This window comes from Plectropomus leopardus, chromosome 16 (genome assembly GCF_008729295.1).
Source record: "Plectropomus leopardus isolate mb chromosome 16, YSFRI_Pleo_2.0, whole genome shotgun sequence".
Classification (NCBI taxonomy): domain Eukaryota; kingdom Metazoa; phylum Chordata; class Actinopteri; order Perciformes; family Serranidae; genus Plectropomus; species Plectropomus leopardus.
The window spans coordinates 15,024,240-15,047,027 of NC_056478.1; the positions used below are offsets into that span (position 1 = coordinate 15,024,240).

Genomic DNA, 22,788 nt, shown 5'->3' on the forward strand with positions numbered 1-22,788 from the left:
CGCATAATGTAGCATAACACCAAATTTACGTCCTGTAGCTGACAGCGTAATATAGCTGTAAAATGGGTCGCTGTTTGGCAACATTGTGTTTATCAAATACATGCTTGATACATACCCATGATGGAGCTGCAGTCACTTTTCCTGCCGATCTTCAGTGTTAACCTGCTCAAATGTCTCCATGATTATCATTTACATCACGAAAATCCCAAAGTTTTACATGGTCTGAGTTATCTGGTGTGCCTTCTAAAGGAAGAGATCTCTCGCTGCTCCAACACGGCTGATTCAAATGATCGACTCGTTGTGAACTCCTGAAGCTGCTTGATAACGAGCCCGTTGTTTAATTCAGCTGTGTTGCAGCAGGGTGAGATGTTAAACATTCAGCACAAGTGGTGTTTGAGGAGAGGTTTAGGAGACGCTGATCTAGTATCTTACAAAGTGCATTGGCAAGTACGTGAACAGTTCCGGTCACAGCATAAACACCATGCAAACACGTGTTGAAAGAGCAATCATGGGTGTGTTTGAAATCACATACCAGTTATTTTTACTTTTACTAAGTACTGCAACTGGCAAAGTATGGACTGTTGCATGCAGTATGCACACAACTGTGACGTACAACTTCTCCATAACACCTCTTTTTTATATATCTGTTACCATCTGCTGTTGTTACTTTGCAAATTATCTAATTAAATCTTTAAGTAACAACCGCATACATTATGGATTCAGACATTTTATGTTACTAATATAAGCCTACATATGCCTTTCTCTATCATTTTGTTCATTTTTTTCCTTTGGTAATCACTGTGATTATTTCGTTCACTTAAATATATATAAGAATTAGATTATTATTTCATTGGTCATCAGTAACTTTAATGTCATTCGTCACTGCTGCTTGTCATCTGTTTGCCGCTGAACTGCTGCGATGAATCTGACGCTGCGCAGAGGATTGTGGGTAAGAATAGCCAGAAAAGCATGCTGGCTTGCATACTGCAAAATCTGACCAGATGTAGTAGAACATCCTGGTATTTTTGGCATACTGCGTCTGACACACTGTGTATTGAGACATAAGTATAGCTTATCACAGCATATCTCCAGCGTGAGAAGTCTTAACTGTTTGTTTCCTGGTTCCACCAAAGGCTCCTCACACGCTGCAGATGAGAACAGGTGTGAGGATGGGCGACGCCTCCCTGCAGGACTCCATGGTGGCTGACGGCCTCACAGACGCCTTCCACAGCTACCACATGGGCATCACAGGTGTGCATGGCTGAGATTAGATAAAACCCCTGACAGTGATACATCTCGATGAATTGTCATTGTTGTGTTCATTGTGTTTATTACGTTTTATCAGCTGAGAACGTGGCGAAGCAGTGGGGAGTCAGTCGAGAGGAGCAGGACCAATTTGCTGTCAAGTCCCAGAACAAAGCAGAGGCTGCACAGAAAGCAGGACACTTTGATCAAGAGATTGTCCCAGTCATGGTGCCGTCCAGAAAAGGCGAGGAGTTGTTCAATTATTGACTGTCAACTGATCAAATCTTTTGTCTGTTAAGTGCACGAACTGTAACATTTGTCATCTTCAGGTCCAGTGGAGGTGAAGGTGGACGAGTTTCCTCGCCACGGCAGCAACATGGAGAGCATGTCCAAGCTGAGACCCTGCTTCATTAAAGACGGCAGTGGCACCGTCACGGCTGGGAACTCCTCAGGTTCGACAGTTGGTGTTGCATTATTATTATTTTTTAAAATTTGGAAATGTTACTGAGGTTGTCTGCCTGGATCTTTTTTCTTTTTTTTTTACTGCAGGCATCAATGATGGAGCAGCAGCTACTGTCCTAATGAGCCAATCAGAGGCTGCGAAGCGTGGCGTAAAACCCATGGCCAGAATCGTATCGTGGGCTCAAGCTGGCCTTGACCCGTCTGTCATGGGAACCGGACCGATACCAGCCATCAGGAAAGCGGTGAGAAATCACAAAAGCTCACAACGGTTAAGAAAATGCTCCTTTGTCTTTATTTTTACATCATTTCCGTCTTGTTCTCTGACAGGTTGAGAAAGCAGGCTGGCAGCTGGACCAAGTCGACTTATTTGAGATCAATGAAGCGTTTTCTGCCCAGTCTGTTGCTGTGGTTAAAGAGCTCGGCCTGAATGCAGACAAGGTGACTCTTGTGACAGGGGATCTTGTTTGAGATTTGAAATTTGAAGTCGTGTTTCAGTGTGTGGAAATATCACTCCAGAATCCAACCGTATTGTAACACACCTTCTCTCCAGGTGAACGTGAGCGGTGGTGCCATCGCTTTGGGCCATCCCATCGGCATGTCTGGCTGCAGAGTGCTGGTGACCTTGTTGCACGCACTTCAAAGGACTGGAGGCCGAAAGGGCGTGGCATCTCTCTGCATAGGAGGAGGGATGGGCATCGCCATGTGTGTGGAGACGGTTTGAGGAGAAAAATCTGATGTCGCCGCACAGATTGCACTTGATCTTTTTAATGGATAAGGGATACTTAAACTCATCGTTTACACTGTGGGCCATGATATGAAATGCTGACGGTTTACCTGGATTTTTCTAAACACTGTACTTAAGATGGAAGTGATGAGAATTTTTGGATGTTATCCAACTATAGCTCGCCATTCTCACTGTGAACTTAAATTCAGCCTTCCTCAGGTTGTAGCTGTGTAGCGTGTGACTTTGTTAGGGGATTTTAGATGTCAAAATAATGTAAAATCTAGTGTTTAATGACAACTTAAACATGTTCCAGTAATAATGTGCTATGTAAGCACCATGCTACAGCTGGTAGTTTTTAGCAAGCAATCAATGAGGACTAATTGTTTACCCATTTAAAAGGGACAGTTCACCTAAAAATTTAAATCTAATGAAAAAAGATGGCCCTCGGCTTGTAGTGCTCAATACACCCCCAAAAGAATGGAAAAAAAACCCTCAACATAAATGTCTCAGAGGGAAGCATGCAGCTACAGCTAGCTTACCTAGCACGAGCTAGCAAACATGACGGGTCAGCAGAAGTTGATGTCATTTATGTCAAATTTCATGCTGTCACAAGCCTCTCAAAACATGAGCAGATGCACTGTTCCTTCTGCACAGTGGTACAGTTTGCGGGTGTAGTTTGGTAGAAAGAAAATAGTTCCTACTTGAAACTGCTTACAACAAGCTCTGTGAATTATCTTTAATAACTGGGTCATGATTTCTGCAAAGAGACATTGATGTTGAGTTTTTCCAAATGTATTTTCGGCACTTTGACCACCACAAGGTGAGTGCCATGTGGTTGCATTATATTTGAAAGAAGGCAGACATCTCTACTGACAATATTTCCAACTGAGGCTGGGTGATAGGGGCTGAAAATTATATTGCAATATTTTTAGACTGTATCTTGATACAGGATATATATCTCGATAGGACTGTCTGATAAGTGGAGAAAAGTACACCACTTTACTGTAATGCAACCTTTAAAATCAGGATTTAAGCACCATTTATTCCATATCATGATGTAAAAATATCCGATATCTAAGACGATATATAATCTCATATCAATACGATATATCTTTATATTGTCGAGCCCTATTTCCAACACTAAGCAACTGGCGCCAAAACAATCTTGACTGAGAAATAGCACTACAGGTAAGAGGACAATAATGTTTAAGGGGTGAACTGTCCTTTTTAGGATGACCTGCTTTCAGTACAACTGAAAAAAGTGGAACGTTTAAACTGCAAATGCAAGGCTTTTAGTGCCCAGTATGGACAGGCTTTAGTGCCCAGTATGGACATATATTTAGTGCCCAGTATGGACATGTATTTAGTGCCCAGTATGGACAGGCTTTGGAAGATGTGCTACTTTCTATGTAGCTCATTTTTAACTTGTGGTGTAATTTTATTAAATAATAGTGTCCAGCTATCGATGGATTTAGATCGCTCTAAACACTGATTCTGATCAACATTCCAGTTTCTCTATCAATGAACACAGCAGCCTGGAAACACAGCTAAGTGCCATAACGTTAAGTATACCAGCCTTCTCTAACCTCGTGCTTCCTGTACGTAGCATGATGTTTGTGATTCCTGTAATCTAGCTGTACTACATATCAATAAAGAATTAAAAACCATAGAGTGAACCTTCTTTGAGACTCATTTATCGCAATAACCAAAGCTAGCCAATCTGAATTAACAAATCAACGGTCATTTACAACCATTGGAGCTTTATTAAGTGTCCAAGAAAAACAAATCACTTACAGTTCCTCTGGAAGCGAGCGCCCCGAGGGAGAGGGAGTGGGAGAACAGTAAACAGGCAAAGTGCACGGCCTACACTAGAGCAACAGCCATGAAGAGCTCCTTGCGTATAAATACAGATGATGGACCTGTCGGGACCAAACGCAGCCTTTTAACCCTCTAGAGCTCCCGACTGCACGGCATCCTGGTACGACATTCCGCCCTCCTTCTGCTCCGGGAACAGTTTGATGAGGTCGTCGATACGAAGGATGGTGATAGCGGCCTCAGTGGCAAACTTGAGGCTCTTTGTCTTCACCATGGTGGGCTCGTACACGCCAGCCTGGCGGTTGTCTCTAGGCTTGCCGTTGACCAAGTCCAAACCAATCCTACAAAACAAACCAAAACAAAAAGTGTCAAATCCTGTCTCTCCGTTATATGGCTGTTGATCTTGCCCTCTGCTTTTAGGCTAAGGGGCTCCAGGTCCTCATTGTCTCCCCAATTTGCAGACATTTTTGATAGCTGTGTTTTGAGTTAGCTGGCAGCTGCTTTTTAAATCTTCCCGTGTTGGGCCCCGCCCATAACAGGTCGTCAAAACGTCACACGTGACCCATCAGCCGGCTCACACTTGTGTCGTTTCCCACCGTTACTACCACCGCTGCCAACGTAAAGGCAGTTAAACTCTGTTCCCCCATTTAATGTTCGTATCTTTCACACAGTATAGAAAGCAGAACATTTCTGCCTTGAACAAGCATAATTAAAAGAATAATAGTAACTAATAAACTTTATATATCGCTTTCCTTAACGAGGCAACAAAGTGCTTTTTAGACAAGCAACAGATTAAAAACAAGGAATCAATAAAACAAAATGCAAATTATACAGCGATCATATATTAATACTGGAAAAAAGTACAAAGAGTGGGGTACATCGGCTGTGAAGGGATGATAAAACCTAGCAACAGCCACATATTAAATATTCATTAATGCTTTCCTATATAAGAGAATCTTAAGAAGGGATTTAAATGCAAAATGTTCCACAGCAAAAATGCAGCTTCACTGAATGTAAACAGATATAATAGTCAATAATTTCATGACGGTAGTAAAGAAACACTCACCACTTGAGATTCTTGCGTTCAGGATTAACCTGAGCCTCATTGTGGAAGGCCCGAAGCTTGGCCACCAGATCAGTCGAGTCCTGAGCTGCGTTCACAGCCAGCGTCTTGGGGATGATGAGCAAAGACCGAGCAAACTCAGCAATGGCCAGCTGCTCTCGGGAACCCTAAAGAAACATAAATGATGAGCGACATCTCAGCACTGCAGAAACTTCGATTACAACAAACATTATCTAATCATCTCTTAAAAAAAACAAGAAGTCGAGCCCAGATACCCATCAGCTGTATATGAAAAAAAAAATAAATAAAAAAACAATCATTTTTCAGAGGATTTGTCTCACCATGCTGGTAGCGTAATTCTCCAGGTAGATAGACAGAGCTGCCTCCACAGCGCCGCCTCCTGGAACAACAGACTTTGACTCCAGCACCCTCTTGACCACACAGAGAGCGTCATGCAGCGAGCGCTCCATCTCGTCACACATGAAGTCGTTGGCCCCGCGCAAAATGATGGATGCTGATGTGCGTGCTTTGGTACTGAGGGGGTTAACAACAGAAGCAGTACGGTTAACTTAACGGTAAACTGCAGAAATGTATAGGCAGACAGATATGAGGTACTTATCATACAAAGCCTTTTCATTCTCACAACTTTTCCTGCCAGAGCTGCTGTTGAACAATAAAATGCAGAGAAATTCTGACAGTACAGCGGTGCTTATATAACTGCATCAGCACTGTGTTAGAAGTACTCATGTATGAAGTATGAACAGGGTTCCTACAGCTCAAGGTAAGGTAGATTTAAATGCCATTCAGGATTAAATTTAACAGCAATATTACAAAAAACAAAACTGAGGGGGAAAAAAAACTTGAACGGCCATAGTCAACATTTTACCTAAATGTTTTATGGAGCATAAAATATGACCTTTTTGGGCAACTTAAAAAGTCAGTTATCTACTTCAAAAGGAAAAAATAGATTATTTTTCTTTTATCCAAATCTGCATGATGTTAAAGCAAGATGCATTTAGCAAATTATTTAAAATTAAATGCTCCCAATTTTTTTATTTAGATTTTACAATGCAAAGTCTGAAAAGCAATGAGTCATAATATCCCACTTCCTATATCTTCTGTATCTTAGCATCTTAATGACTTTTAAAAGATTGATTTAAGACAATTTGATGCCAATTAAAGCCTTATTTGAAGATTAATTAATTGAATGCCTTTTAAGACTTTTCAAGGATCCGCAAGCACCCTGATAAAACGTTGCTATATCTAACTGCAATTCTTACTTCTTGACGAGGATGAGCTCGTCGTCACAGATGCGTTCTTGCACAACCTCCTCAGCCTGGCCGAGCATGGTGGCCTCAAACGTCTCCTCTCCCTCCAGGTTGGTCAGAGAAGGGCAGACGGTGGCTGAGAATGGACAAACAAATAACCAAAAGGTTTTAGTTTAGAACACTGAATATAACCGCTTGACCAAGACATCAAAACACAGATACTCAGCACAAACTTCAACATACCTCCTGTTGCCTTGGCAATGCGTTTGAGGTCCCTCTTGAGGACCCTTCTCACTGCCATGGCTCCTACGTCCACAAAGTACTTAAGACACATGTCATCAATGCCACCAGTGGTCAGGATAACGTTGGCACCTGATGCCAAAATCTTTTGGATCCTTTCCTTGGTGATATCGGATTCCCTGAAGCAACAGAAACCGATATTAATTCAGTTTCACCAGTTTTATTTAGATACAACATAAACACAATAAAAAGTTGTCCAGCCCTCAATACTGGTGCAACAGCTCAGATAGAAACTGCTGCTTTATGTTGGGGCTGCTTATATTTTCTCCCACGCGTATCACTGTGTAAACTACTGATTCAGCATCACAGCAAATTTAAATGGGATCACTCTTCAGGACGTGTTTGTGACAGTGGAAGGAGGAGGAAAACAGGCGGTACCTTTGTCTGATCTGATCAAGCTTCTCTGGGTCGCTGATAACGACTTGGACGCCCATCTTCATCTTGGTCTTCTGCAGACTGAAGTCCAGGCAAGCAATCTTGGCGTTGAGGACACGCTTTATCATGCCTGTGGGTTTTACACAAATAACCGTTAAAACTGGCCTTACCTTACAGCTCGAAAGTATGAGGACAAAATAACATTGAGAACCACATTTTATTTGGGGCTGTAATTCTGTTGTTTGGCTGGAAAAGTTGTGACGCAGTTTACAAACTACTGCGTCTACATTCCTTTCTAAGCCAGTGTACTGTCTCCCACGCGTATCACTGCTTACGTCACCAGGTGAGACATAGCAGCAAATTAAATGGGAGTTGGTATTGTGATATATTACACAATGCTATTAAAAACATTTGGAATTTAGGAATTTTAAGCAAGGAATTCACCAACGTCAGTGTGTCGACACACAGACTTTACCCAGGCAGGCTGCGCAGGTACATTAACAGGCGACAAAGAATATATGGCGACACAATTTAGTATTTTTTAATCCATCATAGAGAACGCCATCCACCATCGAATAACTAGTTGAAATCTTTTGCTGTTGGATACCGTCCCCTCCTATTAAGATGATGTTTCCTATTGCCTGCCCTCTGTGGTGGGTTCAGATGTGGGATAAAAAACATAATGAATGGGAAAAAGTCTCAGACACAACACCAGCTCGTGATTTGCAGCATTAGTTTGGGTGTCTGGTTTATTTCTACGCAAGCTGTACAAAATATCTTCCTTCTTCTCTCCCTGCTTTTCTCCAGGATAAAATTCTCCAGAAATACACCCACCTGGTGATGAAGTTTCAAATCTGCCCATCTGCTATGTTTATTAGAACACGCCTAATATCATTGCTGTTAGTGATTGTTTTTCAATGACAATCTTTTTCCACATTTTATCTGCTGTCTAAACAGAGTAAGAGAGACGAGTAGACACACTAGAAGGCTGACAGGTAAGATTAGCTCTACCTGCAACTAGAACAGCAATGTAATGTTAAGGGAAATTAACAGACATATGCAATAACCCAAAATATTATCATTTCTCATACATAGGCCCGTTTTTGGTTTTGTGCCTGCAGGTAATACCACCTTTTGTGCCAGCTACCACCACAGGTACATTTCAGACCTGTGAGACACACTGAACAAACCTTGTGATCCAACTGTGCAGTTCAGCGCGTAGCCGTTTACCAAGAAGCTCTCCTTCTGGCTGCGGCCGTGGGCTTTCAGCACATTGACTGAGTTGATGGGATATTTGGCCACCCCTTTGCTGTCAACAAACTTCACAGCAATGGCAGCATCCACCACCATGTTAGCAAAGAAGTCTGCATCACTGAGGACTCGGAGTTAAGGCTGATAAAAAGTTACTCGCTGCTTGCAAACTTCAGTTATTTTGTGGGTTGGATCCAAATTTAACATTTATGTATCGTGCGGCAAAAAGGATACACTCCGATGATTTTGGAGGACATGGAGGTCTTGGCTGCATTGATTAAACACTCTCTGCCCAGGTCATCTGTCCCGATGGTGAGATTTTCATTAATGTAGCGAACTGCTTCCCTAAAAGATGAAAAAGACAAGTTTGCATGTCAAAACATCTGACCAGACATGAAACACCCAGCGATTATCAGTGAGCCTGTTTACACCTGGTATTAAAATGTGTTTCAGTGATGAGAACACAAGTGAAGAGCTAAGACACAGTCCTGTTCACACCTGCACCTATCACGCCCCTCCAGCTGACCATGTCGTCAGATTTTGTTACTGATGCCCTGTAGCATGCTCACTGGTCATGTTTGCGGTTGTGCAGGTGGAGATGTCGCTGTCAGCAGAATTCGACACATCTATAGGGCAAGATGATGGAAGGTCACACGCAACACGTCTTTCAACTCCACATGAAATGTGAAAAACAACCTGCACTGATGATGTAGTTCTTTTCATGGACGCATCAGCATCTACTAAATATATGTGATGAATTGCATCCCAGAGCATCTTTTGCAAGTGGTTTGAGTGATTTGATCACAGTGTCAAAATGAATGTTAATACCAGATGTAAACAGGGTCAGTGTCCATTTAGAAACACTTGTGAACAAAATTAAGAGGTATCTCTTAGAGCATCTTACTTGCAAGCCAGACGATATCCACTAATGACTGATGTGGGGTGAATCCTCTGCTTCACCAGCTCATCTGCACTCTTCAGCAATTCTGCTGCAAGAATTACCTAAAAGAACATCACGTAATATAGATAATTAGTAAAAACTGACAATAGCTTCATTTTTCAACTGAAAATACTTTGTTACACCACTAGCATAAATGGTTTAAAAAGTTTTATATTGTACCATCGTTTCATTAGGGGTGGCAGAGATAAGGCTGCTCAACCCCTTCAGACACTGACGGACATTTCTCTCTCCTGTTAGCATAGCCACACATCCGTATTAAGAGGCAGATGCATGGTACTAAAACAGGACTTTATAATTTCCTTTTAGCTTCCTCAACATGCAGACTTCAATATTATGTGCACAGCTAGAATTATGTTTACCTTGCACAATTCACTCACTTTTATACCCCTTTTCACAAAATTATCCCTGATTCTTGAACTGGTTCTGTTCATGATTCCTGGTGCTATCTAGTGCAGTAGCCCGTGTACTTCCAGTTTTGAGGCTAAACAATGTCATCAATTTTTCATGTATGGAGGATGTTGCAAAATGCTTAATGGAAGTAGAAAATAGCAGCAAAAATACAGATTGCATTGATTACCTGCGACCATTTGTTCTATTACTACAGATATTTGTTTTTACCCAAAAAACAAGCATGTACCAGGTGTTAATGAGACAACTGTACACTCTGTGACGACGTCTCACTTGTCTTCTCCATCCTCTAAAATATGACATACTCACTGATGTCCTAATGGTCGGCACTTCAGGTCAGGGAAAACCCGCTATTTTTTGTTTCCAGATGAGAACCAACTTTTCAGGTTCTGAACCAATTTATTTTGGATCAAAATGCTCTGATCGGTACAAAATTAGATCGTTCAAAATGAGGCACAGAAACCAGGACGCCACTGGTTTTATGTTGGTGGAAAAAGGGTATATGGGAGTACGAGGAACCAGTAGCTCTGACACCATATTGGAGCAGCTGTTGAATCTACTCACCACAGACGTGGTCCCATCTCCGACCTCCTTGTCCTGCAGGTCAGCCAGTTCACACAGGACCTTAGCAGCTGGGTGCTCCACCTCCAGCAGCTTCAGGATGGTTGCTCCATCGTTGGTGATGGTCACGTCCTGTCAAACAATAAGAGACAGATGAGCAACTCAGGCCACGATGGTTTTGTATTTAATCGAGAGAATATAGTACTATGGTAATAGATGTTGAATGTGACACAGACCCCAATGTCGTCCACCAACATCTTATCGAGGCCAACGGGTCCCAGGGAGCTCTTGACGATGTTGGCGATGGATGCTGCGGCCATGACTGCAAACACAAAAGGGAACTGCTACTAGCTACAATCACTAATCAGCATTTACTTTACATTTAAGGACAGTTTACCACGTCTAACTTTACTTATAGTGGCTCTGTCGTGGACTTATCCTGTCATCTTATTGAGTGGGGCTCACAGTAAAGCAGCCACACCTTCAGACCATGACAGTGTTTTTCTCTCCCATTAGCATAGCCGTCCATTCATGGTGTTGCGAGTGGAAGGTACTAAATTGGGATTACAACTTCATAACTAATACTGTTGGCGTATTGCGCACATTGTGTAAAAATAACAGACGTTGCTGTGTTTTGCAGAATTTCAGCACAGACCACAGCAGCGGCTCAAAGTTAGCTAGCATTAGCATTAGCCGCACGTGTGTTACATGCAGTGAATGAAATCACGTCTGCCGTCTACCATCAGCGAAGCGCACAAAATACACAAAGCGTTTCAGAAACGTGAAGTAAAAGAGCACTACGACTCACCATTTTGAGTACGGACAGATTCGCCAGTTGTCCTCTGGCCGAGCACATTTAACGGACCATCTAACATCGACATTTTGGACCACCACACAACCAAGAAGAAAGGAAGCGGCGCAGTGCACTATGGGTAAACCGGCATTAAGCAGAAGGTTCGAGAAGAAGATTTATTAAAAAAAAAAAACTGTAATTATTGTATAAGTACTTTTAATTATGTAAAAGATATCAAATTTGCGTTTGTGATTAAGTTTCACGCCGACCAGTACACTTATCAAGTTAGAAAAGAATACGTTCTCCCGTTATTTCATATTAACTACATTTCCCAGAATCCTTCATCCTTTCTTCTTGGTTCTTTCGACGGTTTCTAGTCAATTATGAACTACAACGCCCTCTGCTGTTGAAGGCAGAGCCCTTCAAGAGCCCTTATTCTAGTGCACTGGTTGAAGATATCCAGAAGACTCGATATTGATAGGTTTTTTTTTTTTTTTTTTACATTTATTTAAACTTTTCTTAAAAAGTTTGAAGGATTCTGTTCTGTCTTCATTGTATCTATTTTTTCATCTTCATTATTTTTATTTCTTTTGTTACTGAGAGGTAGACTATTATTTTTGCAATCTTTTTGCATAATTTGCACAAATTTGGAAGAGTGCTTTATTCATCTCCGAATGAATCAGCTTGGTGAATACTGTATATTGTCTGATTTTAGCTTTTCACAAACCAGTATAAAAAAAAAAAAATACTACTAATGACTACTACTACTACTAGGATATAATAATAATAATAATAATAATGATAATAATAATAATAATAATGCATTATTGGTTAGGCTACACCATCATTTAGAACATATCTTAGGACATATTTGGCTTTTTTGTGAAATAATTGTGCCTTTGTCGGCACACATTTATCTATCTATCTATCTATCTATCTATCTATCTATATGTACCAAAATGTAATCTCTATAAACATATATCTGTATATATGTGCAAATATCTGTTAAGTGTTTATTCATCATTGCCAGGCAATAACTAAAGGGTTCTGAGAAAAACCCAAAATAACCAACTGGTAATTTAGCATTATGTTGTAACCTCAAGGGAGTGTGATGGGACGCTGATTATACTTTGCATGATTTACATAATATAGACAGATGTCCCTATTAAATGATAGTAACTAAGGTATGTGCATAACATAAAATAAGTGAGGAGAATTTTATTTATAAACCCCCACTAAACATAGTCTACACAACATGATAATTATCTGAAATTCATCATATTTTTAGGCTGCTCTGCATGTATTTGATTTCTGTTAATCCTTCTTAAATTCATAAGCAATTTCCTGTTGATGACCATAACCTCTGGATGGTAATCAGCTGTTTTTTTTATACCATATTCATATTTATACAATGATAAGCACAAATACACAGAGATGAGTTTAATCTGAATTTATTACCTCCAATACATTGTTTTGTTGAGCAATGACAACTAGGCAGTTAAAAAAATACAGTACACTTAACTTAAACATTAAAGCATTATAAAGCATACCTATGGCATACAAGAATAACTTTCCTAAAATGTACATCTTTACAAAGTGTTTACAATAAAACGTAAAAAAAAAAAGACAGAAAAGTGCAAAAAGAGTCAATGAAGACTGACAATCCCCACCAGTGAAAGAGGACAAAAATGTACAATTAAAAAAACAAAACATACTTCATATTCCTAACTTGCTTTTGACGTACATTTCCTGATATGAACAGTAGGCCATGATATTGTGCTTATCAAATTTTCACGTGTGATATGGAAATTGTGTTAAGCAGTGCGTGATAGAAAAGAACCTACTTCTGAAAAAAATATTCACAGTATTTAATTCAAATTTGTCTCAATAAAACCATCTTTCAATAAATACTTTATTTTACAACTTTCTGTGGCTTGTTGTTATAGTGATAAGGGCCAAAATAACAATGATGTGCTCAAATAAATAGGACAATTTTCGTGATTTTTAAAAAAAAACAAGTGTGTGGTAAATATATACTTGAGGGGAGAAAAAACATATTGTGTTGTATGAACCTCATTAAAGTGACTTGACAACTGTCTCACTGTGACTTTCTTTCTGTGACTGTGGATGCAACATCAGTAGTGTTGGGAGTGTCCCAGAGTGTAAACAAAGTAAACAGACTATCCATTTTGGGGAAAAAAAAAAAAAATACAGTACTGTAGTCTTTTAACTATCTCTCCTTCGTGGTCCCTCTTAACAAAAGGTTAAAATTAGTATGATTTAAAAACTTGTTGAGATGCACATTTCACTCTACATGATGGATGCCCCCAGACTGTAACATGTACAAACATCTCTGATTTACTCAAAATAAATAGGAAGCTCTACAGTTTCTTATAGATTATCTAAAATATCTTCTCTTGATCTTAAAGCGTGATACCCTAATGATGACAAAGGAGGCAGGTAGAGTGAAATAACTTCAGGTAGACTTACAGTACTAAGTCTAGTTATACTTAACCTATTGGATCTTAGGCAACGTGTTTTTTTACAGCTGCGTCCTGTTTGTTACGATAATTGCTAAAAACGCTGTTAAAGTGACGAGAAGCAAATCTGAAGATTGCAAATTTGAAAAAAGCTGCTTGTTCAGAACTGACTGATAGTGAATGCACAATTAAAAACACTAACCACCACTGTGGTTCACCTCTCCTACACAGGTTAAAGGGACAGTTCACCACAAAATCTAAAATAGATATTTTTCCTCTAACCTGTAGGGCTTTTAACTTTACGCCGAGCTACACCCTCAAACTGTATCACCGCACAAAGAGAAGTGTGCATCTGCTCAACGAGAGGCTTGTGCGAGTGACACTGCAAGATGTAAATATTAATGGCGTCCTCCTCGGCTGAGTTAGTTCACTCAGTGGACCAGTAGATGCAGGTTTCCTTCGGCGCAGTGATACAGTTGGCGGGTGTAGTTAGGAAAAAAGATAACAGTCGCTACATGAAACAGCTCACAACAGTCTTAAGTCACCGAATCTGTAATTCTGAAGAGACATCGCTGTTGAGTGTTTTTAGCATACAGCATATGAACAAAATACATACAGACATCTCTACAGCCGATATCTCTCACACTCACAACTCACAAAAACAATCTAGACTGAGTAATAGCTCTACAGGTAGGAGGTGAAATATGAATTTTTAATCTGGGGGTGAGCTGTCCCTTAAAGATCAACTAGTGCTGGAAAAGCAGTTAAAATAACCTTAACAACAAATTAAAAGAAAGAGCTTGAAGAGGTTCTCCTGATGTGGTGATTTTTGATGCTTGCATTTTGACATGTTGGGCACAGACCAAATTTTACTTCTTACAATCGGTAACAGAGAACCTGAACTACTGCAACTGTACAACAGTTTATTGGCACTCCAGCAATTCATACGACTCCAATTATCTCTACAAGGCTCACACGTAAAGCGATAAAAGAGTTTGAATCCCTCTGAATATTGAAACCCCATTCAGTCACACTGAATGCCTTTATAAATGACTGATCATTTATGACTGATCTGTTGGAAACACACACAGAAGACGGTTTGAACCTGGAAGTGCTAAGGCAGCTCACATGCAGGCTTTTCACTACTGATAGTAACCTATCATGTATTTTACACTGACGCCCTGTTACAGAGAGTTTCATAGTTGTTACGAATATGGCTGCAATCAAAGAAACTGCTTCTGATCTATGTTGAGAGAATGATGGTTGGCGTTCAAGGCAAAGCAGCAGCGTCCCTTTTGTTGCTATTCGCTGTATGTTTATATATATTTGGCTTTTATTTGACTCAGGCGAAGCTACTGGAGCTCAGACACTGAAACTTATCCCTCAGAGACTGGACAATTTTGGGTTGGCTCTGCTGCGGCTCGCTCCACAGGTACTTCTCCAGATGCTCACGGTCCAGAGACCTCAGCGGGTCGCAGGAGTGCACCGGCGTGCACGGCAGACTCTGGGAGTGGACGAGCCCTCGGTTCTGATTGGAAAGGGCTGCCGAGCTGCCGTTTCTTTGCGCCAACCTGTCCTGCTCCTGCTCGCTCTCGTCCTCCGAGCGGATCTCTACATAGTCATCGTCGTCTTCCCCATCGTCCTTAAAATTCGCCAGGTAGTTCTGGGTGGCCGTGAGTATGCTCAGTGCAGAGGCCCGGTTCAGGACCACCACCTGTTGACCGTCGTGTAAAGTGAGCTCTGACTGTCCCTGGGTGGAGCGCTCCGGGAGGCTACTCTGCCGACCAGCACGACCCAGACTGGGACCGCGCAGTCTGTCTGTGGATCGATCCACAGCGGGTCCGTTACATTTCAGTCCAGACTGGTTCTTCTCCTGCTGCTGGCCGCCCAGAGAGCCGAGTGACTGACAGTGACTGGATGGGGAAGACTTTGAGGATGTCGAAGACGGAGCGTTAAAGGAAGGATGTCTCTTTATGGAACTGTACACGTGCTCCTCTTTTTCGCTCGGTGCCGACATGCACGAGCTCCATCTCTGGGACGGCGGGGAGGTCGAAGAGGGAGGGGAGGTCTTGAGAGAAGGGATGGAGCAGGCGGAGGTGAGTCTGCGCTGCGGGGTAGAAGACGCTCGAGCATTGTCCAGCTCGCTGGTTGAGGAAACGAAGCTCGCCAACTCTCCATTGCTGTATGTGGAGTGGAGCCAGTCCTCCTCCAGGGACGTCTCAGGCATGGACGGAGAAGACGGCAGCCCGGGATGTGAGTGATGTGGGCCAGCTGAAGCAGGAGGATCCTTAAACATCACCTGGTCATAGAGCTGGGAGTACTCAGCTATCCTGGCACCTGAAGAGGGAACACAGAGGATGGAGAGGTGGAGAATTTTCTTTATGTCTTACTGTAAAACACGGAGTTTGTCTATTCTTTGCATATCTTGAAAACTGTATATCCAATCTACTTCACAGTTAGCATACATACCGCTGAGGACCAAGGGATGTGCATTGTCGAATTTGGTGTAATTTGGACACGTTCAATATTGATAAACTTTGAATAAAAAAGCGAACAGCACTCTGTGGCTCTGTACAGCAGTGGAGGCGGGGCTTAAGGGCTCCACCGAGTCATGTAAGTGAAGTCTCGCTACATATATTCTGTAGACAAAGGTTTTGGATAAAAACCCACACACACAGACAATGGGTGGCTACTAGTCACAGCACAATGTGTTCCTGATACTTGTTCACACAAAGTCTGCCATACTAACTTATAACACTAATAACTTTCCCACGCCAAATTACCTTTGCTAATGAAATCAATGCTCTACTTTATTGTGATGGTTATGTCAAAGCAAGCGACTTTTTTGCAGAAAATATGCAGAATTACCACACGCTGAGCAGTAATAGTTCCTGTTCCTAACAGGCATATTTTACACTGGTAAAAATAACATTTGTATGAGCCTAAAAATCATGGCAGTGTATGATTGTCTCCATGTATCATTAAGATGTAAAGCTCTATATGGCCTTACAGAAGAACGATCTATACAGATATATACAGATTTTAATTTTGGGGAGCACTCTAATCAGACTAGCTCAGTTTTGGTAGATGCCATGAGTTGAAGTATTGGGAAAATGTCATGTTTAGTCAGATCAGTGCTCGCGACTATTGATAACACTTGAGTTCTGAGAGTTAAATATTTCGTGTTACCTATGGCCGTGCCCCCTTGCTTCTTTTCCTCCAGGATGGCTGCCAGGTCCTTCTGCTTCTTCTCCGCTCTGGCCCGGCTGCAGGAGTCTCCAGGGTCCATGCTCCTCATGCGCAACAGCTGGTTGGCTTTCTTAATCTTCTGGCTGTACTGCCGCGCCATCAGGAACACCCTGTTCTTTGATTTATCCATCAGCTCCAGGTCCACAGACTCCCCCAGCAGCAGAGAGGAGGAGGCCAGCGGAGAGTCCAGACCTGCCAGCTCCCCTGAAAACAAGCTGTGGAGGTCCTTGAGGGGAATATCCCTCTGAGGGGTGTTGCGTGGCGGGAGCTCCACCAGGTCGTCGTCCTCTAGACGGAAGCTGCCGCTGCTGAGGCGAGCCAGCCTGTTACGGATGCTCTTCACGGTGCCTGGGAGGGGCTCTGGTGTGGCGGGAAGGGGTCGAGATGCAGGAGCAGGGGTGTGGTTTTCTTCTGCGGTGGTGCCTTCGCTTTGAGGGTCAGGGAGGTTGATGATTGGGATGGTGAATGACGGCGTGGAGGTGACAGGTGGGGGTTTATGTGCTGGGGGACTCTTGGTTGGAGGGCTGGCTGCTTGAGGACTACTTACAGGGGGGCTCTTTGTCGGGCTGTTTTTGACTGCGGACGCCTTCTTCGGCGACTCAGAGGCGCTGACAGGGAAGGCAGCAGGGAGTCGATCAGCTTTCTTCTCGTTTTTCTTAATGTAGTTTTCCAAATCGTTCCAGATCTCGTCAACTTGCTCCGATATCTTATCTCCTTTCTGTGAGCGCTGAGAGAACGTCTCAGAGGCGGACGAGGAGGAATAATCTGGCTCGGAGGAACACAGGACAGGATGGGGGGTGTCTGGTGCTTCATCCTCTCCGAAATGGAGGCTCTCCTCGGACACAAAACCTTCGAGGCTCTCAGTCAGGTCGTGCTCAGAGGCCAGCAGACTGTCCCTCTCTTGTTTGAGTTTATCGCCTTCATTCATTCCTTTAAGCTCTGCAGACGGGGGCTCCCGGAAACAGATGGTGTCGTAGATGCTCTCCTCTACGATCTTGAGCTCACACGTCCTCCCCTCCTGAGTGGACGACCGGTTGCTCTCCGAGGAAGAGTCTGGCTCAATCAGAGGTTCTGTGATTGCAGGAGCCTCTGGAGCATTTAGTACCCGTGCAGTCTGCCCCTGAGAACCCTGTGCATCCGTTTCTTTCCGGCTTTCCTCAGGGTCTCTTCTGACCAGGCCCATGCTCTTTAGGTCCTCATAACTGATGTTGTCGTAAACATTCTCAATATCGTCTATCGTCAACTGCTCGGCCGAGGATGATCCAGATATGTCATTGCTGGAGGATTCAGTGTGAATCACCTCTAAGTTGCTGTGATCGGTCTGGTCGTCATCCGGACTCTGCCGGGCCTCTGTAGCCTTCTCCCCTGCGCTGCTCGCCCGCCGCAGGACCCTGCTCGCATCAGGTGGAGGGTCAATCTGCACAGTGGGCACCTGCTCGACATGCCAGCTGCAGGGCCGAGCTGTCTTGGGCGATGAGGTGGCCTCCGATCTCTCAGAAGGTGCCTCTGGTTCTGGCCCGCTTGGCTCTGTTGGGACAAACATCTGGTAGATGTCCTCGTCCTCGTCATCAGGCTGCATGGTTCGCTGGCGGGTGGGGAACATGGCCCTGCGAGCTCGGTGGTCTGCCCAGATGTTGCTCACTGAATGGTCGCTTTCTGTGACGACTACAGAGGGAATGGGGGTGTCTGGAGGCTCCTCTGTTACATGAGGTGTCCTGAGAAGTGGCGGATGGCGACTTCCATCCCTCACTAGGGATTCTCTGGCTTTCTGCAAAAAGAAAAGCAGAAGTTGTTGTTTTACACATAGTTGAGAAACATCAAGATGAGATGAGAGAAAAGACAAGACAAGACAAGATGAGGCTTTATTAATCTTGGAAAATCTGTCAGAAATACAGAAAAATGCAAAAAAAGTGATCTGAGTGCAAACAAGATATAAAATATTACAAAATATAAATGCAACTAAACAAAAGAACAAAAATAAGATGGTCTAAAATCTATAAAAACACTACATACACCTTGATACACTCATGATTGGTAGTTGCACAGGATAACTGAAATACACTTGGTGTGTGGAGGATTTACTGTAAATATAGAGAAATGTAGCATATAATCATTTTTGCACAGTAAGTGGTATAACACTTTGCAATGGGAAACTGCGCAACATGTTACACAGTATCAATTTAAAAAATATGACTATGTACATATATTAGGTGAGTGTTTCTGATAACTTGGAAAAACAAAATATGTATATTTAACCTGAAGGGGAAATATTGCAAAGGTAGCTGACACGTGGTAAGTTATGGGTGATGGAGACAGTAAAAGACAGAGTTACATGCTGCTTTTGGGATGATGTAGTGATTAATACCTGTAAGTCTGAAGAGCTCATGTTGAAAGCTTTCCATTGCTCTATGCTGTCGACAGACGCCTGAGGGTTAAGCCTCTTCCTACTGCTTTTACCAGGGACTCGCAGCCGCTTTCCTCCGCCCTAAATGCAGAGTTTTCACCATTAACAACATATTTTAAAGATGAAAGTGGACGTGTACAAGTTCAAATGTGATAAATGTCACTCACCAGGCCGCTGTCATCTTCATCATCAGCATCTTGCTGATGCGGCTCCTCTTCTCTGTCGCTATGGTCGAAGTGATCACCAGGATCCAGTGACTCCTGTGACTGGTTAATGAGGCTGCGGCTGCGACCGATGGTGCCCAAAGCCAGTTGGGACATTGGTGAGAGTAGGGTGGCACCCAGACTTATTCGCTGGAGAGGAGAAAGTGTCCATTTAGTCAAACAACTTCAGCATGAGTGTGTGTACTCATGCATCTCAACTTAATTCCATTGTCATTTTATATGACAAAAATTATGACTAAAGAGGTTCATCAACAACCTTGTTTTTCCATGACTTAAACGAGACCATGACGAGATGGCATCAATGCCATTATAAACTTTGAGACCATATCAACATGCAGTACTGTTGACAAAAAAGGTGAGACTAAGACGTAGTTAAAAATAAAAACTTCACTATGATCTCTCTTTATTGTCTTGACAAAAAAAGAGGACAAAAAGATTAAAGACTGGTCAGCGACAATTGTTATTTATATAGTTGTGTGTGTGTGTGTGTGTGTCAGCTGGTGCTGAAAATGTGTAATTCACCAGTTGTTTTTGCTTTTCATCAGAGAAAATCTTTTTTCAGTTATCAACAGTTTTCACAAAAACTAGACTAAAACAGTCTCAGTTTCTTCAGCAAAGATAAGATTAAAACGCAGACTTAAAAGTTGACAAAAAAAACCCAAAACAGGATAAGGTTGATTTAATATGATAAAAACTAACAACAATGCCTGAAATAGGACTCAGATTAAAAAAAAAAAAACAGTTTGCAGAATAAACAATATCTAAAACGGTTCATAATCTCTGGTTGTCACTTACCTTTTCACCGTCTGTGTTTGCAGCATTCTGCTTGGCATTCTTCAGCAATTTGGATAGAGGTTCTGAAAATTTAAAAAAATGATTGATTAATGTCTTAAAGTTCAGCCTTGCAAAGTGGGTAATTTTTAAATCTATATATTTGTGTCATTTCTTACCTTTCCTTCGTCCCCTACGTGGAGTTGGACCCTCCTTGGTCTGAGGGGAATCCTTCTTGTCTCCATCAGGACTGTAATGAAAGCCGGGATGATCTGAAGAAATGACAGAGAAGGTGCAAAAAAAAAAAAAAAAAAAAAAAGGAAGATGAATAAAATGCATTAAATATGGTTAAACTTACTGCAAAAGAACAAAAAAATTAAATATATAATTACATATGATTTTTATAATGTTTACATATATAAATTGGCACTTACGCATTGCATCCATCTCCAAAATTGCTTGCTTGGCCTAGAATACAAATGATAAAATGAGGGTGAGTTCAAAAGGTAATAGGTGAACATAAGCATTGCCACTAGGTGGCGCCACATCACAGTCCTGGCTCTACAATTACGCTCAAGTTTGACTCGTGAGCATAAGGAGGCAGCCGGTTTATGTAATCACAGTGAACCTTCTCAGTGACCTTCACCTCTGGAGAGGAATCATCAGTTTCCACTTGCACACGGACAAAGACAGAAACAAAAGAGTGATTGTGACTGAATGAAAATAAATGAGAGGAAGAAACCACTGCACAAGAGAAAAGCGAGTAAAAGCAGGGAGGAAGGAAAGATGGCGATGAAGGAAAAAGGAAGAGGGTGAGAGGGAGTGACATTTCCAATTCATCCCACACTAAGTGTGTGTTTGGGCCATCAGTGAACGAAGAGGCGGCTATCCGTAGAAGGGCTGCTCTTACCTTGGCAGGGATTTTGGCTGGATGGTTTTCAAGTATGAGCCTCTTGAGGTGTAAGATCCACATGCGCTTGTCTTGCTGTGATTTGGCCTGAGGGCAGAGCGCAAAACATCAGAGAGATGATAATATCAGACATGCAGTTCAAAAGGTGGTCGAGAGGATTGGCATAAACCCCACAACATTTAGAACACAGCTCTGTTACGTCACACAGATTAGCTTTTATTTTTCAGCGCTTGTCCAAAACACAGTGGTTAGGTAACAACAATGGCCACCATTAGCCTCTAAAAACTCAACATGTCTGAGCAACTTGGCGAGGTGAGCCGGGACACCTGCAACTAATCGTCACACTTTCTGATTGCACGCCTGCTCAATGCTGCTGGTGTCTGCACAGTTCAAACGAAGCAGGTAATTATTGCATTCACACTTTGCCTTTTGTTATGATGTCTTCTCTCTTATGCAACATTGCTGTACCTGGACTGTGTGCTGAAGTTTGGGATTCTTGTAGTGAAACACACTGAAGCTCAGCGGTTCTTTAGGAATCACTTCCACCAGCATCAGGTTACAACACTGCAGAAAAGACAGGCAGAAAGTTAAAAATACTCTTAGTGCACAGAAAAGTTTGCATGTTTTCTGACTCTCTGGGACATTTCATGCTTTGAGCTGCATGACTAACCAGTATGTGAGCCTTGTATGTGTAGGTTTCTTCTCGTTTCTTGGTAATGAGCAGAAGCTTGTCAAACAGGAAGAGAGTTCTCTCGTTTTTTGCTCGCTGCAGACGAAACGTTCCTTCGAGAACCAACTCTCCGTAGCCAATCAGATCTGGGCCCTTCCAGTTAGTAAGCAGGCTCTGAATTTCCTGCAGACAGCACAGAAATACAGATAAATACAAAAAAAATCAAACGGAAGAAATATATACGTTTGACCTACAACTAGGGGTGTCAGTCTCGGTTAGTTTTGCTTTGGAAGCCTGATACCCATTAATGAGTTTATTTTAAAGAAAAGGAAAAAAACCTCAAAAATCATGCAAATACAAGAGGACTTTCCTTTAGTCCAGCACTCCCCTGATTCAATGTGCTTTATTACCCACTGCCCACCCTCCAGTCTCCAGCATTAGCCTTGGCTGCTCTGTACTGTGCACCATAGGGTCGGGTGGAATGAGCTTGCAGCACCTCTCCTGAATGGTAATCAGCGAATTAGATGCTCCTCTAGCTCGCTCCCACCTGACCAGGTTGGCACAAGGTGCATAAGAATAGCAGCATTAACTGATAGACTACCCACCACTCATAAAAATAAAGCTGAACTGATCTGGTTTAGAAAAAAAAACAAAAACAAAAAAAGATGAAAAAAAGATGCAGAAAATAGTGAACACGTGCATGAATGCACGTGTTCATAGATTGATAATTTTAAATCTAATTTACATAGTATGTTGTAAATACAATTACGAAGTGCTTTACAATATGAGAAATTAAAACATATAAACATTAACAGATAGAAGTTAAAATACTTTGTCCTGTAGTGAACGAAAAA

General features: G+C 42.2%; 3 protein-coding genes and 1 non-coding gene across 6 annotated transcripts in view; 1 reads left to right on the forward strand and 3 right to left on the reverse strand.

Annotated features, from left to right (window-relative positions):
* The first annotated feature begins 508 nt into the window (after positions 1 to 508).
* On the forward strand, positions 509 to 3,147 carry acat2 (acetyl-CoA acetyltransferase 2). Its single transcript, XM_042503928.1, has 7 exons — positions 509 to 512; positions 1,102 to 1,251; positions 1,346 to 1,489; positions 1,575 to 1,697; positions 1,795 to 1,949; positions 2,035 to 2,145; positions 2,258 to 3,147. Exons 1-7 carry the CDS (start codon positions 509 to 511, stop codon positions 2,426 to 2,428), a joined length of 858 nt encoding a protein of 285 aa, XP_042359862.1. The 3' UTR covers positions 2,429 to 3,147.
* A 1,005-nt stretch (positions 3,148 to 4,152) lies between these two features.
* Positions 4,153 to 11,367, reverse strand: tcp1 (t-complex 1). The gene is made up of 12 exons (XM_042504065.1): positions 11,242 to 11,367; positions 10,670 to 10,755; positions 10,437 to 10,565; positions 9,408 to 9,505; positions 8,738 to 8,848; positions 8,443 to 8,624; positions 7,256 to 7,382; positions 6,821 to 6,996; positions 6,590 to 6,713; positions 5,651 to 5,843; positions 5,313 to 5,476; positions 4,153 to 4,587 (listed from the first exon to the last, which is right to left on the reverse strand). The coding sequence occupies exons 1-12, from the start codon at positions 11,312 to 11,314 to the stop codon at positions 4,374 to 4,376; spliced, it is 1,677 nt and encodes a 558-aa protein (XP_042359999.1). The 5' UTR covers positions 11,315 to 11,367; the 3' UTR covers positions 4,153 to 4,373.
* On the reverse strand, positions 10,862 to 10,999 carry LOC121956020. Its single transcript, XR_006106654.1, has one exon. It is a non-coding gene; the product is annotated as a small nucleolar RNA SNORA29 (small nucleolar RNA).
* Positions 11,368 to 12,661: 1,294 nt separating the features above from the next.
* Positions 12,662 to 22,788, reverse strand: part of LOC121955273 (pleckstrin homology domain-containing family G member 1) — a 52,099-nt gene continuing 41,972 nt past the window's right edge. For all 3 annotated transcript variants that reach the window (XM_042503141.1, XM_042503142.1, XM_042503140.1), the window contains exons 8-17: positions 21,935 to 22,117; positions 21,733 to 21,828; positions 21,265 to 21,351; positions 20,789 to 20,822; positions 20,534 to 20,626; positions 20,379 to 20,440; positions 19,527 to 19,712; positions 19,321 to 19,440; positions 16,896 to 18,723; positions 12,662 to 16,043 (exon numbers count right to left, since the gene is read on the reverse strand). In XM_042503141.1, the coding sequence (XP_042359075.1) occupies positions 15,049 to 16,043; positions 16,896 to 18,723; positions 19,321 to 19,440; positions 19,527 to 19,712; positions 20,379 to 20,440; positions 20,534 to 20,626; positions 20,789 to 20,822; positions 21,265 to 21,351; positions 21,733 to 21,828; positions 21,935 to 22,117 (3,684 nt within the window). In that variant the 3' untranslated portion in view covers positions 12,662 to 15,048. The remainder of the gene's footprint in view (positions 16,044 to 16,895; positions 18,724 to 19,320; positions 19,441 to 19,526; positions 19,713 to 20,378; positions 20,441 to 20,533; positions 20,627 to 20,788; positions 20,823 to 21,264; positions 21,352 to 21,732; positions 21,829 to 21,934; positions 22,118 to 22,788) is intronic.